The 18,528-nt window shown below is 38.0% G+C and overlaps 2 protein-coding genes across 2 annotated transcripts; one reads left to right on the top strand and one right to left on the bottom strand.

The window, feature by feature from the left end:
* On the bottom strand, positions 1-2,102 carry LOC115787698 (uncharacterized). Its single transcript, XM_030740481.1, has 3 exons — positions 1,577-2,102; positions 1,438-1,471; positions 1-1,132 (listed from the first exon to the last, which is right to left on the bottom strand). Exons 1-3 carry the CDS (start codon positions 1,820-1,822, stop codon positions 750-752), a joined length of 663 nt encoding a protein of 220 aa, XP_030596341.1. The 5' UTR covers positions 1,823-2,102; the 3' UTR covers positions 1-749.
* An 8,271-nt stretch (positions 2,103-10,373) lies between these two features.
* Positions 10,374-17,348, top strand: LOC115790210 (phospholipid phosphatase 3-like). The gene is made up of 6 exons (XM_030743940.1): positions 10,374-10,820; positions 13,057-13,214; positions 13,306-13,592; positions 13,671-13,728; positions 15,915-16,091; positions 16,192-17,348. The coding sequence occupies exons 1-6, from the start codon at positions 10,613-10,615 to the stop codon at positions 16,288-16,290; spliced, it is 987 nt and encodes a 328-aa protein (XP_030599800.1). The 5' UTR covers positions 10,374-10,612; the 3' UTR covers positions 16,291-17,348.
* Positions 17,349-18,528: the final 1,180 nt, after the last annotated feature.

Here is an 18,528-nt window from a genome sequence, read left to right as displayed (position 1 = left end):
TCCACAGAACTTTGATATTTTTCAAAGGCAAAACAGTTTTTTAGTTTGTGAATCCGTACATTTAATTTTAGAATAGAATAGAATGCCTTTATTGGAGACAAAATAAACAAGATGTTTTTAGACATTCTGGACATGTTTTCAATAAATCAGACTGTTTCTGCATAAATCATTCGAAGTGCACAGTCTTACTCATCTCTCTGTTAGTCATTGTTTGCAAGAAGAAATTAACTACAGAACAACTAAATGTATCCCTGAAGGGCCTGTTTTCGTTTCGGTTGCAGAACCCCAACAACAACTTTAAATCCACATATTGCACATCAGTCCCAACGTAGTGACAACTACTTTACATTTTTAAAAATCCTACACAAAATAGAAACATCCCTATAAATATGTTATAAATAAAAGCAATATAAGTACATAAATAAATCCATATGACCAAATAAATATACAGAGAAAAATTTGTACACATTCACACAGAATGAGGCAAGTTTCTAGTTTCTCTATATTCTGTCTGACTTATCATAATTGATAAACTTTTCCTGAGATTCCACTTCAAAGTCTCATGAGGTTCTTTCTCCTAAACTCTTTGCAAGGAACCTTGTCATAGCTCTGAAAATGGCACCCATGCCTGCCTGTTTTCACCTATGTGGGCTTATGAAAAAACAGACTCCTGTTCTTGTTAGTTACAACCCACAGGTCTTGGGTGCATCTGCATCTAGATAACAGCAGTAGCACTGCAGCATGCACATCTACGAGTCTATGAGGAAAATTCCAAATCCTGAGTTCTGGAGCTCCAGTTTCCAATTATCCATTCCTTCCTTTAGTACTGTCATCTGAGCGAGCAGTCCCTCGCTTTGTAGTCGTTTAACAGTCCAGCATTTCTTGCTCACAGGTGCTGAATTTTCCGGCAGCTCCACCTTGCAGGTGAGTTTATCACCCACACTTACGGTTACAACGTTGGGCTTGCATTGGTAGGTACAGCTGAAATGGAGATCGAGGTACATGAAGTAGGTTCCATTCCGAAGTGGCTTCAGTGAATGCTGCGCCTGGTTAAAGTCGAAGTCGTTTCCTACAGATGTCCCTTCACCATAGGCGTTTTTAATCCATTGCATGGTGGAGTTTCCTAAAGTACCTGCAGGAGGAGACAAACATTTATTTTAGTTGTTGTTTACACAAGATAATATCAGGCTACATGTATAGATTTGCCTGTAACCCTTTTTAAATTTCCCACTTGCAGAATAGGATTCTTATTTTTCTCATAATTTTGATTTTACACTTTTTTTTATAACAGCAAACAGGAAAAGTGACGCTAAAACTGGAAGCCACCATCATATGCCTACTCCTTATCTTTTGCAAAAACTTTTCATAACTGCCCTTAAATGCAATCAAGGTGCTTTGTATAACATATTTAGAAAATCAATTTTAAAAAAAACTTACTTAAGCCGGCTGAAAGGTAGGCAAATTTCTCCATCTGTTGGCAAAACAGAAAAGAAGATGTGAATAAAAATGGTTCAAATTATTAAAAAGAGAAATAAAAGATTATACAGGCTTTCTGAATAAAATTATAATTAATTACCTTATATACTGGGGAAGATGCGTCTCCTTTCAACAACTCCGACCTCTCAAGTGAGGAGATCGGGCTCAAGGACTTCACCTCGGACCGCAGTTGCATCACAGCCATCACTCCACCGACGGTCAGAACTGTCATTGCCGCAAACAGAAACGCGATGGACATGACAAGAAAATTGTCCAGGCACCGTCCACGACGGGGGCTTCTTTCCTGGAGCGACTCAGTGTCCACTTCTTTAGTTTGCTGTCCCATGAATCGGCAGTAGGGTGTCCTGAGCTTCGAGCAAAGTGTTCACACAGTCCGACTTTTAGATGTTTGACTCGCCAGTGAGCTTTTTACAGCTTTATAGCTACAGTTGTTGGTTGGTTTACGTCCACAAGGTAGTCCGCTCGAGATTATTCAGTCCAGTCCCAGTCAAGGTATATGTTGCAGGATGGTGACTATTTATACTATTTGGGGTTTTACGTAAAGTCACTTTCAGAAAGGGAGGAAAAACACGGAAGTCATGGGTTTCCCTACCGTCCCCACACACTCACACCCCCTCCTTCTCTGGTCTTACAGGAGGTGAGAAAACCAGACGCGTAGACTTTCCGCAGCTCTTTTCGCTGTTGCGCAAGTGCACCAGAGAGAGCTGCATATGCGGTGGAAAACGAAAGGGAGAGAAGATACAGGGCCTCAAACTTCACTACATTCCGAAGCAGTCAAACATAGCTCTCCTTTTCACTTACAACAAAGAAAGACTGGCAGAAGTGGCACAATGGAGATAATGATAGTCTGAAAAGACGGATATGAACTTAACTGCCTTATGGGAGAAATAGTGTGGGTGTGTGTTGAGAGTGAGAGACGGACAGTGTGGGGCATTTATATTTATTATATATATATATATATATATATATATATATATATATATATATATATATATATATATATATATATATATATAAAGAAGTTTAAAAAAATGTTTTTAATCTACCAGGAACAGTTTTACCAGGAGCACGTCAAATGAGAGTGTGACTGATTGTACAAAAACCAGGAATACCCCTTTGTGAGTAAGTGTATGTGTGTGTGTGTGTGTGTGTGTGTGTGTGTGTGTGTGTGAGAGAGAGAGAGAGAGAGAGAGAGAGAGAGAGAGAGAGAGAAACTGACAAAGAGAAAGAGAGAAATTGGTTTCAGCTATCCAGAGGAGCAAGATGATGAGATAGCATCTCTTAAGAAATTATTATTTAAAAAAAAATCTGCATTCCAGCCAATCAGACTGTCCTCTTATCAGGTACAGAAAAAAGCTTTGATAAAAGAAGCACGGGAATTCCCCATGCCATCAGTGTGAGATAGGGGAAAGACACAAAGATCTCAAGACTGAAAGGAAGGTAGTGAGAGTGAGTTTCCAAAAAAAAAAAAAAAAAGTTTCAGTCTAGCAAGGATAAAGTATACATTAAGTTTTTTTTTTTGACTGATCAGTATTTTTAACCTGTCATTTTGAAATTTGTTGACTTTTTAAATGTTTTTACCTGCTCGATAACATCCTGGCCTTATATTCAATACCATAATAGTTTTGCCATCACAGTTACCACTTGGTCTGCAGTCAAATAATGTTTGTCAAATGAGGTGTTTACATGCCACAAAAGCATGAGTTCTACCGGAGTACCCCAGTTTTCTAAATCCAGGATATGATGTTTACAAATGTATCAACTTACCAGGAAGCTTTTAGTTTTCTAAAGATGTTTTGAGATTGTGCTTTGACTTTTGCAGTTGTTATAAAAATGAATTATTGACACAAAGAGTGGTAAAGGCTATTGGATATATAACTGAAGTTTCAAGTTGAAACAAGGTGAACATGTTTATGTTCCATTCTGCAGAGGTGTGAACGTTTCAATGTTTGATTTGAAATTATCAATATAATTATAGTGCCATGCCTTATCTCATGACTGCCTCATTTCACTGATCCTCTTGCACGTCTTGCCAATTCCCGCAGCCAGGTTCCAAAATGTGCTGAAAAGCCTTCGCAGAAGATGGAGACCGATTCCTCAATCCACACAGCTTTGGTTAGAAAGGGTTTTTTTTTTTTTTGCTATTTACATACTTAAAATGCTTTATTTGCCATCATATAATGAGCCAGATTAAAATATCTCAACAACTGTTTGACGGTTTACCATTAAATCAAATAGAAAAGAGCTAGAAAAGAGAGCCTCTGGATGCTGGCTAAAACAAAAGGCAAAGGGACAGAAAGGTAGCAATAAACCAGCAATAAAAACACCCGGCCAGCCATTTTTGTATGTTTATTTGTTTGTTTTTATCATAAGCTAGGTCAGACAATTTCAACTGAACTCCTTTTTGCCAGCTGAAAATCCTTCAGCTCAAGACTCAATATGTATTAATGTCAGTGATTGTAGAACTGAATTACACATAAAAATAAACAAGCCAGTAACAATTTAATTTTTAATTTTTTTAATTTCCCATGCTATAATTGAGCAAGAATTTTAAACTAGTTATTAATTTAAGACTAAATACCACTACAACCACTGACATTTCCATAAACCTCCACTGCACGTGTGTAATGTTATATCAGCACATGCCTGTCATTTTGAACATTGGTATTTTGACATTAGTATTTACATGCAAATGCTTTTGTGACTGAATATGGCCTCACAGAGTCACTGTTAGTACAGGCAGCACGCAGAGGAAGATTGTCAATAACTGTAAATGCAGAGATGAATAAATGCAGGTTGGGTTGGGATGTTTTTGTTTGCTTGTTTGGTTTTTCCTTCATTTGTTTGGTCTTTTGTTAGTTTTGGTTTGGCATCTTTTTTTACAGTAATTAAGTGGATTAAGTGAATCGATCACCAGTGTTACAGTCTACTGTGTAGATTTCCTTTAACGTCTGACATCTCACAGCATAATCTATTTTGGGATTTATGGTAATCACATTGAAGTGCTATTTTGGACTGTGTTAAGGGAATGTTTGTGTGGCCATTCCTGAAAAGGAAGTTATGTTTGGACATATAAAGGAAGTGGAAAGGAAGTGGCAATGACTGGTAAAGGACATGATATCTATTATTATTATAAAGTATAGAAAAGATTTCTTAAAAAACATATACCTTTACTATCCGTCCATCCGGGCCAAGGTGGAATCAATCAAGGTGGTGATTGCTCAGTTTCTTCGCCAGAGCAATCACCACCCTGAACTCACACACTCACCCACTGTAACTGTGCAGCACCCACATCTCTGTGCAATATTATATCATTCATACTGAACAATATCTAACATTCCTATATTGTGTGATATCCAGTATTCATTCACTAGTGCAATATTCATTCACCAAGTGCAATATTCATCATCTTCATTATTATATGTATACACGCATTTACTTTCTTACAATGTACAGATGCACCAATGTAGGTATGTATGTATATATTTTTATACATTCTATTTTTTGTATATTTTACACATTGTTTATTTTCTGTATATCTCTTGATCATATTGATTATACTAGATTATAATATTTTTATAATATTTTTATTTTCATTTAGAGAGTTTGATTTTCTGTTACATGGCACTGAACAGGAGTGGCCCTCCAATCTCATTGTACATCCTGTATAATGACAATAAAGGCATTCTATTCTATTCTAAACCCTTGCAGATGCCATTATAGGTGGGAGGCAGCAGCATGCCACCATGCTGCTGCGCTTTACTATGGAAATCCAAATGATGGTATATAGTGCACATCGAAAATAATGTGCACACTGAATTCTGTAGTTTTTTTTTAGCTCACGTGAATTTAAAAAGGATGAAAGGTAGGGGATTTTTACAGTAGGCTGCAAAATAAAATTAAGTGTTACTGTTGTGCAGCTGAGGAATTTCTGTGAACATTGCAGAATTAATTTGAATACAATAAAATACATATATGTGCCTGTGCGTCGTGTTTATTTCCTTTCTTTGTTTTCTCCATTTCGGATATTATATTATATTTTGTTTGCAAAGGACAATGAAGTTTAACACAGAGCATGAAGCTGATGAGTTGCATATTGAGTTTATAGCTATAAAAAACATATAAAAATATATAAAATTTCAGCTCCCTAGTTTGGTTTTACATAAATTCTGCATAAATAAAATGTGCATTATTCATTCTTTGCACATCTAGATTTCAGCTGTATTTATATATTATACTAGATTAGATTAGATTAGATTAGATGTTGATGTTGGTGCTGGACCAAGTATTTCAGAATCTGCTGGTCGACTGGAGCTCGGTTTATAGAGAATGGCCTGAAAAAGGGAACATTTCCAGTGAGTAGCAGTTCTGTTTTGTTTTTAGTCCCAGAATAAAATGGCCAGAGTGCTTGTGTCTGATAGGAAAGTGATAGTAATTCAAATCACCACTCATTACAATCAAGGTATGCAGTTGTGTATTTCTGAATACACAACATGTCAAAAGTTGAAGCAGATGGGCTACAGTAACAGAGGACAATACAGAGTGGCACTCTTTTACGCTAAGAGGCTACAGTTACTGAGCCTACAGTTCACACATGCTCACCAGAGTTGGACAACAGAAAATTGGAAAAATAAGCTTGGCCTAATGAGTCTTGATTTCTTCTGCAAAATTTGGGTGATGTGGCCAAAATTGGGCATAAACAGCATGAAAACATGGATTGACTGTGCACTGCATCAACAGTTTAGCCTGGTGGTGGTTTAATGGTGAGGGGGGATATTTTATTGGCAGATATTGGGCCCTTTAGTACCAATTGAGGATCATTTCCTTGCCACAGGCTACCTGAGTATTGATGTTAGCCCACTGTCTGATGGCTGCCTCCAGCAGGGCAACGTCCCATGCCTCAAAGCTCAAAAAAAAAAAAAAGTGGTTTCTTCAATATAATAAGTTCACTGTACTCAAATAGCCTCCACACACACCAAATTAATCCAACAGAGCACCTTTGGGATGTGGTGGAATGGAGATTCACATCATGGATGTGCAGCTGACACATCTGCAGCAACTGTGTGATGTTATCATGTCAATATGGCGCAAAATCTCCGAGGAAGGTTTCAGCATATGGCAGAAAGAATTAAGGCCATTCTGAAAGCAAAAGGGAGTCCAACCCAAAACCAGCAAGGTGCACCGGGTGTATTTTTTGTTGTTGTTTTTTTTTAATTCTCCAAAACATAGAGTCGGGGTTAGCACAGCCATTTACACTTCACAGGGGTGGACCATTCCAATACAGACTTCAAGAGACTGTGACTCCATCATAAAATTTTAATGACCAATTAAATCACTTTATTTATCTGAATACTTCTTTTTTTAACTACAGTCCGTATTATTTCGACAAATCAGATTAAGTTAACTGACTACAGAAGGTCATATGCTGTGGTAGGGCCAAAACTTTCAGTTCATTTAGTCTCGATTTTGACTTTCAGCTGACCCGACCCAAGGTTTTTCTTGGTTTATCCTTCTGTGCTGAGTTTTTTGGGGAATATTTAAGCAATGTAAAAAAAAAAAAAAAAAGTCCCACAACAACTATTATTGATGCATGTGTTCAAGCCCACCCAAAAATAAATAAATAATGCATTACAATCTACAGGTAAGTTTTGCTTTTCCATCACATTTTGTCTAGTAAGTTTAGATAATGTCATGTACTTTATGACATCATCTAACCTTAAACTATGGTAAAGGCAAAACCCAAAATGTACTTAATTAAAATATCATGAGGATTGACAAGTGAGAAGTGTGACACTGTAATGGGAAAAATGTGGGGATTCTTTCTGTGTGGGAGTGACAGAGATGAGGAAGTCAGTATGAAACAGAGAAAATGAGAAATTTAGCTTTACGAGCATTTCTAGAAGGTCATATGCTGTGGTAGGGCAAACCCATGTCTTCTGTTCCTTAATGAAACTAACCAGAAACATAAAAATAATTGCAAACTATTAAAGACAATGCCACACAGATAAATTCTTCAAGAGCTGTTTGAAAAAGTTTAATCTTGCTGAAATTGAACTCTGTTTGTGTGTGTGTGTGTGTGTGTGTGTGTGTGTGTGTGTGTGTGTGTGTGTGTGTGTGTGTGTGTGTGTGTGTGTGTGTGTGTGTGTGCGTGCGTGGTATTTATTTTATCTGCATTTATGACCTACATCTGTTCTGCGCTGAATGAAATTTTGAAAGATTTCTCATGCCTCTGCTCAACAAAGGAAGTTGCATAACGGTCTTGTAATGTTCCACATGACAATAAAATCATTTTACACATGACGCTTGACTTTCTTTACGAAAAGTGATGAAACGCTTGTGGAAGGTTAAAGAGGAACTATGTCACTGTTTAATGGCTCAGATAAGATAAACAACCATTAAACCTACAGACTCATGTACATACACACCCACACACATTTCTTCCTGGATTTTCTGTGGTCAGGATTACCTAAGGCCCTATTTGACCAAAGAAAAAAATACCATTGTGATGTGTTGGGTTTTCTCACAGGGAAGTAGCTGTCTTTGTTTTCACTTCACGCTTGGGGTCACATTGTCTTTCTATTTTTCTCTATGTATGAAAACAAAAACAAAAATTGATGATGCTCAGCAGAGAAACTAAATAAGAACCTCCACTGGCAGTGCTTTTGCTGCCACCTACTGTACAAAACTAGTTTATCCTGAATGTTGTACTGCAGTTTCAGTTGTACTGCAATCATCAGTGTTTGAACTCTTAATGTAAATAATAAATATACATTTAACAGATTTTAGCCCTGCTTCTACAATAAATTGTAGAGTTGTTACATAAAACATATTATCGTGATGAGTTGCTTCTCTTCCACCAAATAGACTTCACCAAAGAAAAGAAAAGAAAAGAAAAGAAAAGAAAAGAAAAGAAAAGAAAAGAAAAGAAAAGAAAAGAAAAGAAAAGAAAAGAAGGTTTGTCTATTCAACAAAACACAACAGGGGCTTTTCATTTTCTTTGGATACAGAGCCACTTTTTGTTGTGCTAATTAGCATCTCTTGTTTTTGAGCATATAAACTAGTTTGCCTACTTTGAGGAAAGTGGTGATAATGATGTTGATACATAAACCAAAGACACAAACAAATAAACAACAAATAAACCAAAAGAAGTTAATTTATTATCTGTATGCTTCTTCCTATAAAGGTCCACTTATAATTTGCTAATTATTGTAATTAATTGATTTATTCTTTCATGACTGTGCACTATCACTATAACATTGCAAAGTACATAAACTATCAGAAGGAAAAACTGTTACTATTATTCAGTGGGCTTCATCAGCACTGCTCGTAGGTGGACTGTGTTACCTTTTGTCACATGCTGTATCCAGCATAGATGTTATCACCTGTTTCCAGTCTTCATGCTTAGCTAAGCTAAAATGACCGGTTGCTGGCTCTATAGTTTCACATTGTCCAGCTTGCATATTCCAATTACCCAGTTAGTTCTTTCATGCAGTGGCATCAAGACAATGTAGATATTTTCCCAAAAGATGAACTTTACTGTTGGTAAAAGCAAATCTTTACATAGTACGGGGCAAAAGCCTTGAGCCACCCCTCCCTTCATTATGTTGCTTTCTTGTATTTTAGAATGGTTTTCAGCAATGGTTCTCCAGACTTTCTGAAGGTCTTTCAAAGTTTTCTTTGGACATTGGCTACTTGGACATTTTCAGTCCAGTCCTTACACCTGATCATTTTCAGAAGAATGTATTTTTTGTTTGTTTGTTTATTAAGCCACTAAACACTGACCCATGAATCATTTAAAGCATAAAACATGCATCTAACTCAAAGGATGAACAAGTGTTGTGTCTACACATGAGAGACAACTTGGCAAAGAATCTATTTTAAATTGTATTTTCAAGGACGTTCTTACTAATGACCTATTGCAAAAACAGATCATTTCTTTAGTCAAATCTACAGAAAAAATACAAAATAACAGTTTGACAGGCCACAAACTGTTTTTTTTTTTCTTTGTTTGTTTCACAAAGTGGTTCCCAAAGAGCTATTAGCCAGAATCTTGACTTATCTCAGCATGTGTGAAGTGTGTCCTTAAAATATTTGAGGAAACTGGACAACGGTATCGGAAAGTTATGTCTTTAAGAAACTGGGAAAAAAAATCTAGCAAAGATCAGACACAGCAACTGAAAGCTGCATCTAGCCTTTCAGCTGATCCCTCTACTGTTCACTGCATTTGAGAATGAAAGTGATCATACTGACTTTCAAGCTCATTAGAATTGTACAAACCCAAAATAACTACTCCTATTTGTTCTATTTCAATTTTGGATTCTGTGAGACAAATCTCTTTCTTGTAATATATTTGAACTAATCTATAAACCACAATTAAACCACAATGTATTTGTCAAATATTTATATAAAGACTACATTTTAAAAGTGCTAGCCTACTCAGATTTAGACTCAAAAGTAAAGCCTTAGAGACAAATTGCCCTACTACTGATTCCATGGCACATATTAGTGCTTTTCTTGAACTCTGGGCCAAAGTACTTTAAAATGTTTCAAATTATGTCTGAGTTTTTTTTTTTTTTTTCTTTTTAAATGATATGGAGGTTTGTGTAGGCTACTATGGGTTTTTCCTAATCTCCTATCACCTGCAAAAAGTCTCACAGTGATGGAGAAATATCTCCCAGACTGCATCCATGCAATAACCAACGTCACACTGTGACACATATCTGATGTTCCTCTAATTAAAATTTGTGGATTTTTCCCCCCCTCCCTGTTTCCCCAAATGCTCCATGACAGGGAGGGAGAAAGGGAGAGACAGTGAAAGATTTTTATCACCGAGTTGTTTCGCAAACCCTGCATATCTTCAAGCTGACGGGGCACTTCAACGAGTCTGGACGAGACCTGCAAACTCTTTGATGACATCAGTATGAGTAAAAAAATGTAATTACTTTGACAGCGAAGCAACACGTCGACACGTGCTCCAGGTAGCATATTAAATACCCCTGAAACTTTGGGATTTACTTCCACTCGCCCTCCCATGCACACGGGCAGTTTAAGGTCGCTCCCAAGTTTCTGATGCCAGTGGGATCTTCAGCCTACCTCCAGTTCGCAGCTAATCGTCATGTTGGATGCGTTTGCCCCGCAGAGCGCCGGTGTGCCCATCTCCAGCGCAGACCTCCAGCTCAAACTGACAGAAAACAAGAGCGGCCTGGCCGCAGCCGGAATAGGGATGGAGAACGGCACTGGGAAGAAACTCATGGAGATAACTGGACCGGCTTTATCCAAAAGAAAACTTCTGGTCGGCTTAGACCTGCTCTGCCTCTTCCTTGGTAAGCATCTAAATATCAAAATTCTGTTTAATCAAATTTACTTTATTAATGGATCTAGATTACAAGCAACATTACAGCGCCCTGTACAAAGTCATGCATTCAGCGACATGAGAGTGCTATTAATACTACGACATTGAAGTGCCTGTTATAAATGAGCCAACACAGCCCTGTGTTCATTGTTGCACTGGACTTCAGTACAGATAGTTTCCCCATAATTACAACTACACTGGTGCCAGTGTGTATTTGTACAGACTGCACAATCTGATTTGCTGAATGGGTCTGTGTATTCATTTAACTGTACAAAGTAAACAAATTTTTTCATGTATATTTTTAAAATGCGCATTTTTAAAAAAAATAGCTTAAGTCTGTATTTGATTGAGCAGTTAGTTGATTGACTTAAATCTGTTAACTGATCATTCTGTTCTCTGGATAAATTTTTCCTTTATAGATGTTTTTATTCATATTTTTCTTGATTTTTTTTCCACATTATTCAAGAAGTGTCAGTAATATTAAAAGATAGACAAAGTGAGCCATTTGTATTTTTCAAGCCATATACATTCTCAAACAATATCTAGTTATTTATTAATTTGTTGACCACAAACAAAATCCTCTATGTGCTTGTTGTTCCTTTCTATCAAACGAAGAGTTAAGGTCACCCATGTTCAATGCTGTTCTGCTTTGTTTTCATCCTTTTTTATTCAGTCAAGAAAACAGTCAGTGGTTGCCAATCAACGTGATTATCGAGCTTAGAGTCTTCAGAAAACAAGCAGCAAATCAACACGGGGCTTAAAATTAAAAAAGGTGAAAAAAGGAGGAAACAAGAAAACGAGAAAGTTTTCACCCCTTCCATCTACATGTAACCCTTCTCTTTCCGCCCATGCACGCTCTGGAGTTCTTTATGCCAGCTGGTTTGTGCATTGCCCAGGGAATTGTGCCGTTTCCATGACAACATTCAGTTCTCAGGGTAGAGTCATGCCAGGGGGAATTCAATAAATAAATGTACGATCCATGACTATCGCATGCGTGTGCATACATGCCCATAATTCTGCTTGTTGACCTTACCTTCAATGTTAAGGGGTGGTGGGGGCTGGGGAGTTATATAATGTTGGCTAACTGGATCAAGCTGGACAGAGAAGTAGCCTGTATTAACAACAGATTGGATCCGTGCAGAAGGGTGGGGGCCCTGCAAGAAGTCTCTGTTTCTCTCTTTCTTTGTCCGTTTTGATGTCTGGTCCCCACCCTTCTCTTTTCTGTGTGCGCGCAGGCATGCAAGCCAGAGACAGAGAAGGAGAGAGAGTAGGACATCCAGAGACAAACAGAGACAGTGTGAGGCTGGTTCTGGCTCGGGTCTGCTGCCGCTTTTACTCTTTGTTCTGTTGGGAAGAGCTCAACTGGAGTCGCAAACAACCTCCCCTTTCTCTCCTCATCAACAGAAATGCATACACTTAGACACACATACACACATGCGCAGTTAAATCTGGGTCTTTTATTGAGCACTGCCTTGCTACACTCTTCCAGTCTCCGTGGATTCAGCCTTTATTCAGCAAAGAAATTGGAGCTTTCTGCAGTTCTCTGAATTTCTTTGGTTCCAGTGCAGAAGTGTGACGGCCCCCAGATTCCTAACGGTTCCTGTGCTTATTTTCCTGTAAAAGTCTCACTTTCTTGGCCCTTTTTTTCCTTGCCCCAAATCCCTATTCATCTTCCTTGTATCTTTTATTGTAGCTTCAAATTTATGTTCTGGCAATATTACTTCCATCTATGATCAAGTGTGTCTCTTATTGGGTAACACAAGATGACAGCTCAAGGGTAATAAAAGTGTGCGAACCAGCACTGAGTGTTGAATATGAATACTTTGGGGTATCAATTGAAGTGTGCCAAATATGGAAAGCTGGATTTAATTAAAGTCGATTTAAATTTAATTATTTTTGTTATATAAACACAAGCTACAGCCAGCAGGTCTGTGAGGATGCATTCTGGAAAGACTGCACTTTGAGCTACATGCTAAAATTGTATCAATAGTAGCATAAATAATGTAACCAAATTTAAGACAGCAGTCGAACCAAAAGTTTTCATAACGTTTATTTTAAAAACATGATTATAAACCATATTCTGATGCTTGTATCACTCCCATCTAGCACCTCCAAAGATTAATCTCATCTAGAGGAAAACTGGGGATTTTTATTATTCATTTTTAGTCTAATTCTATTCATCTCCCTCTTTTTTTTTTCCCACACAGCTTCCATCCCTTTCTTTGCATGTGAGCTAAAGGCTCTGAGTCCTTACAGAAGGGGTTTCATTTGCGGGGACCCCAGCATCACTTATCCTTATCTGCACAGAGAAGCCATATCAGATGAATTACTCATCACGGGTGGCATCATCATCACCGGCCTCACAGTGAGTACTCATCATCTTCATCATAGCTGCCGTATCAGTCAGCCCATTCTCATTCATTGCATAATATATAATTTTGTGATTCCGCTTCCAGATCGCCCTCGGGGAGTGTTACCGAGTGCGTTTCCACAGTGTCAGCTCTAAGGCCTTTGTCAAGAACCTATACGTGTCCTGTCTGTACAAGGAGCTGGGCTGCTTCCTGTTTGGATGTTGTGTTGGCCAATCATTGACCAACATGGCCAAGCTCAGTGTGGGACGGCTACGGCCAAACTTCCTGTCAGTGTGTGGCATTACCTACGCATCACTCAATTGCACACCTGGAACCTACATTGAAACAGTGACTTGTCACCAGTCTGACCACCAGTTAGAGGAGGAAGCCAGGTATTTGTGCATTTATGAATTTATGCTTGTAATCTGGTTTTGTAATTTGCTATTCTAAATACTTCTCCATTTTTTCAGGAAGTCCTTTTTCTCTGGCCATGCTTCTTTTGCAATGTACACAATGCTCTATTTAGCAGTGAGTATCTCTATTTATTGGTCTCTTTTTTCTACATATTTTCTCTCTCTCTCTCTCTCTCTCTGTGTGTCTCTCTCTCTCTCTCTCTCTCACACACACAGACACACACACACAGGCAAAGAAAATTGACTGCCTCTCCAATTTCCAATTACCATCACTCTGTAAAATGCATAGAGAGAGAATGAATGAAACAGAGACTCATCCCCAGTCCAGCTAGCATCAAAAAGCGAGAGAATAAGAGATGAGGGACTGAAGGGAGATATGGAACAAACAGAGACTGCTTTGTTCTGCTTTGGGAGGAGTGCGACCTCGCCTCACTGCACTGCTCTATTGTGCTAGAGTGTGTGTGTGTGTGCGTGTACATGTGTTTGTGTGTGTAAGCGCCTGCATTTCTATGTGTATATGAAAGCCTATGTTTGTGCATGCAAGTTATCAGTTATGCGAATGTGTGCGCTCATTTTTATTCAGACTTAAATGCTGCATCGACAGAAATGTTTTTACAGCTAAAAAGCTCAACGTAAAGAAAATATAACATGATTGTTTCTTAATTTTTCTATAGTGCTTTACTATATTTTATATACGATGCAAAGAGAGCATATGTAATTGTCAGTCTTTGGCAGGACACTCTGGACTGGGTTTAGATAACGTCTGCATCAACAAAATGCAAATTTTTCAGCTTAGAGCAGCACTTTAGATGAGGTTCACCTGGTTCATATCAGTGAAACAGATGCACAGGAACCACTTTCACTGCTGTTGCTGCTATTATAGAACAAAAAAAAAATGAAACTAATCACTATTTTATATACACTGTCCTTCACAGTACTGTGATCTGACTGACTAGAGGGTGATTTTGACAGCCATTATTTTAGGAGCAAACATCTGGATATTTAGCTGCCCAACTTTGTTCACTCACAATATCAGTAACTTCAAGGGAGAAAATCATAATTTATAATTTAAAGAATTTCTGTTAAACTTACCAGCTCACTGCCTAATGCATAAATGGAACTGAGGACAGAGCTCTGCACCTTCAGTCTTTTCTTTCTCCTGTCTTTGCCTTTCTCTCAGACTTTTTATGGAACCTTGTTTTGGGGTGGGGGGGTGGGGTGTGGTTTTATAATTTAATGTGATTCTCATGCTTTTCTGTGAGTAAATGAACTCTAGGGTCGAGTTTTATGATGTGAGTGGTGCATTGGATGTGACAGACCTGTGACAGTAGATCAGGAATAATGTCAGAATAATTCTTGCTGCTTGTGGATCCTTAAAAGAAGAGTTAACTATTAATTTACCATTAAACAATAGCAAGATTGCTTGTCTCCTGCTGTATCAAACATCATCTTGGAAGCTGCACCAGTGCACTGGTGAGAAAGAGAAGAGCTACAGATGGGTGAAAAATTCAAGTTAAAATGGACATAAAGGTCGTTAAGACAGTAATCCCAGCTATGTTCCCAACCAGGGGTACAAATACCACAGGTGGTACTGCTACAGTATTTCAGGGCTCAAATAATGAAAAAATTTAAATTACTATTCAATTAAAGAACTGCATTCATGCAGATTTGAACAGAAAACTTAAATGTTGATGGAAAATGAGAGTAAGCTGTAGAAAAAAAGGAATGTATAAATGATTAAAATCGGTAAGGAAATCAACACAGAAACAATTAGCTAGCTAAAACTATGGCTAACATTTAAATTGTTAGTCAACAATATAAACAAAAACGCTAGTAAATTATTATAGATAAACTGATGAAACTGGTCATTAAGAGTCATGAAATGAATGCATACAGCAGCTGTTAAATGAGGTCGTAGGCGCTGAGATGCCCCGGATAGTATTGCCTCTGCATTTGTTATGGTCATTGTTTTTAATTTACAAGAATTTGCAGTATCATGATTAAATATATCTGTCATTGCCACATGACTCAAATCAATAAAACCTCTCTCCCAAAAACAAACTGTAACTGATCTCAGAAACCAATTATCCAATCACCATCCACCTCAGCCATTACCTTCTGGTGGAAGCTGTAAAACCCTGAACCATCAAAACAAAGCTCTGGAAAATACATAAATAAATAAAATGTCCCCACTGTAATCCAAAACCTTAGCCCTGATTACCTCTTCACTTGTATACTTCTTGTAATTGTAATGTATTGCCCATTGCACTAAATATTATTGTATTTGTTTCTGTCGTGTAGTTTTACCTGCAGGCACGGCTGACATGGCGCGGGGCTCGGCTGCTGAGACCCATGCTGCAGTTTTTCTTGGTTATGTTGGCAGTCTACACAGGTCTGACCCGTATCTCGGACTATAGGCACCACCCATCTGATGTACTAACAGGCTACATACAGGGAGCTCTCACTGCCTACTGGGTGGTCAGTATACCTTGCCTGCTTGTCTTTGTGCATCAGTGTGTGTCCACATGTCAAAGTCTGCTTAATCCTCAAGTTGGGCATGTGTTTATGTTTCTCCCAGGCCTTCCACATTTCATCTATGTTTAAAAGCTCCAGTTCTGATCTCTGTCCGACTGAGACCCCTGACAGCCCCCTGTCACCCCACCATACTGTCTGCTAAACATCACTCCCACTCACCACTGAACGTACCTACATCCACCTGCTGCCAGAAGACTGGTTTGGACAGACAAGAGATTTGAAGAATGCAAGACCATTTCCTGTGAAATCAAACTACATACCTCAGTATTTTGACAGAGTGGGAGGAGAAGAGGAAAGCAGACTTTATGAAATACTGTCAGTGAGAAAATACTGCATGAACTAAGAGACAGGAAGAGGGAAGGGGCCTAAAACTCTGCAAGGTCCTCAGATTTTGTCATGTTTAAAGTAAGCAGTCAACATTTTGTCCTTGAAACTGATCTTAGCTCCACATGTAACGCTGACCTGTGAGATGAGACTGAAAACAAGACTGAACGCACAGACACCGCTATCACTCCACATATCACCTGTAAATATATACTTTTTTGTTTACAATTCAAACTGTACTGCAAAAGCACTTTTTGATTTCCATACTACTGTTATTAATTAGCACTCTGCAATGACTTGGTATGTAATGTAGGATGTAATGGGTTTTTTTTATACAAAATTTGATTATATTGTGTAGTTTGTTTGTACAACTCATTGAATGTTGTTGAAGGAAAGCACAAATAGCAAGACAGCAACTCAACTGTAAGGTTTTGTACCACGAGATTTCATAAGATGCATCCATCCATACGTTACATACAGTAAGTAAGAGAATCACTACAAACTGTTTAAACAAAAACTTTATGATTTATGAAAGAGGATGAATGCCACTAGTTCTCAGACCTTTATAAAGTTATGTATGATTGTAGATCACTTACCAATCCATGAGCACACATTAAAAATAAAAGTGTTTTTTTTTTTTTCATTATTACATGTATTTGTTTTGGCCACTTGGGGGCACCGCTGCAAACTTGTAAAACATTTACATAAGGAGAGAAAGAGCATGTCATCATTAATTTGGACTTAAGTGTTGCCAGAGAATTGGAAGTCCAATTATCTTTCTCTTTTAGCTTTGGTTTGGTCTTCCCAGACTCCACGGGGAGGATCCAAAATTTTCAGCAAGTCACTAACTCTGTCTTCCTGCTGTTTGGTGCTGGGCAGGTGACATAGGGTGGCTTTATCAAAGCGTGCCTAAAACAGCAACCTGCTAAGACTTTGAAAAAATAAAAACTAAAGCGAGCCTGAATCAAAACAGTGGAGTTATGAGTTGTTAAAACCAAAACCAAAACAATGAGCTGAAGATGTTCAGTTAGCACTGAACAAAAGAACTGGAAAGTAGGTGATAATTCTGTTGTTTTGTCACAACAAACAACACCTTACATTACCTTTTCTGTCATTTGATATGTTTGAGGCTAATAGAAAAATATTGATTGGTTCAGCTTTAAGTAGATGGCACAAGAAGGCAAACAGCATCCGTCACATTTATTATGTGGGCTGCTTTTTTGTCAATATATGTTTTGTGATGAACCAAAGTTAAATCCATACAGCTGCAGTTCATTTAGCATTGAATTAAAGGTATCTTTGTAATTGTTATCTTTGGGAACATCCAAAACCTGATTTATGGAAAAGTAGATGAGTGTTATCAGGCTTTCTTCAAAGTATAACTCAGGGCTATTACTAATACATAGATCTGTCCGATCTGTTTACATGTTGTAGCTGGACTGAGTTTAAGCTCATATTCATTACTCTCTATTTTGGGGAAGTTTCTCTATCAATTTAAATATGTTTGTATGTAATATCTTAAGTGGGTGTAAGATCAGTGTGTTAAAGGTACAATGTTTCTCTTTGAAATGGCAGTACAAAATAGCATATTCAATTAAAACACTGTCCAAATGGAGCAAAACCCGCAAGTTAGTTCAGGCAGTCACCTTAGACCACATTGCCTTATACATACTAACATGCCTCGCTCTCCTCGCTTCATATACCACGCACATGCTCCCAACTTGTTGGTCTATCAAAGCAAAATTTTTCATCTCTCCCTCTGATATGTCAATGCAGCGGCTGCATTGAAATGCTTCCTGCTGTGTCAACCTCTCCACTACCTCAGCATTCACCTGTAGGCTCTGGGGAAGATGTCTACTCATCATTCCCCAATTTCTGTGTACCATATCTGCTGGGAGGGATGAACTCAGAGCCTAGACACCAAACTTTAACAGTGCTGATGTAATAAGTCATTGGTCTGATTGAACTGTATTTTTTAATCATTCTGGCTGCTGTACTAGCTGCTTTCATATTTTCTACGGGAAGTAGACATTTTTACATTTAGACATACACAAAC

The sequence above is a fragment of the Archocentrus centrarchus genome, chromosome 1 (assembly GCF_007364275.1).
Source record: "Archocentrus centrarchus isolate MPI-CPG fArcCen1 chromosome 1, fArcCen1, whole genome shotgun sequence".
Taxonomy (NCBI): Eukaryota; Metazoa; Chordata; class Actinopteri; order Cichliformes; family Cichlidae; genus Archocentrus; species Archocentrus centrarchus.
Note: the sequence above shows the minus strand (reverse complement) of the source record. Positions and strands in the feature narration are given on the sequence as shown.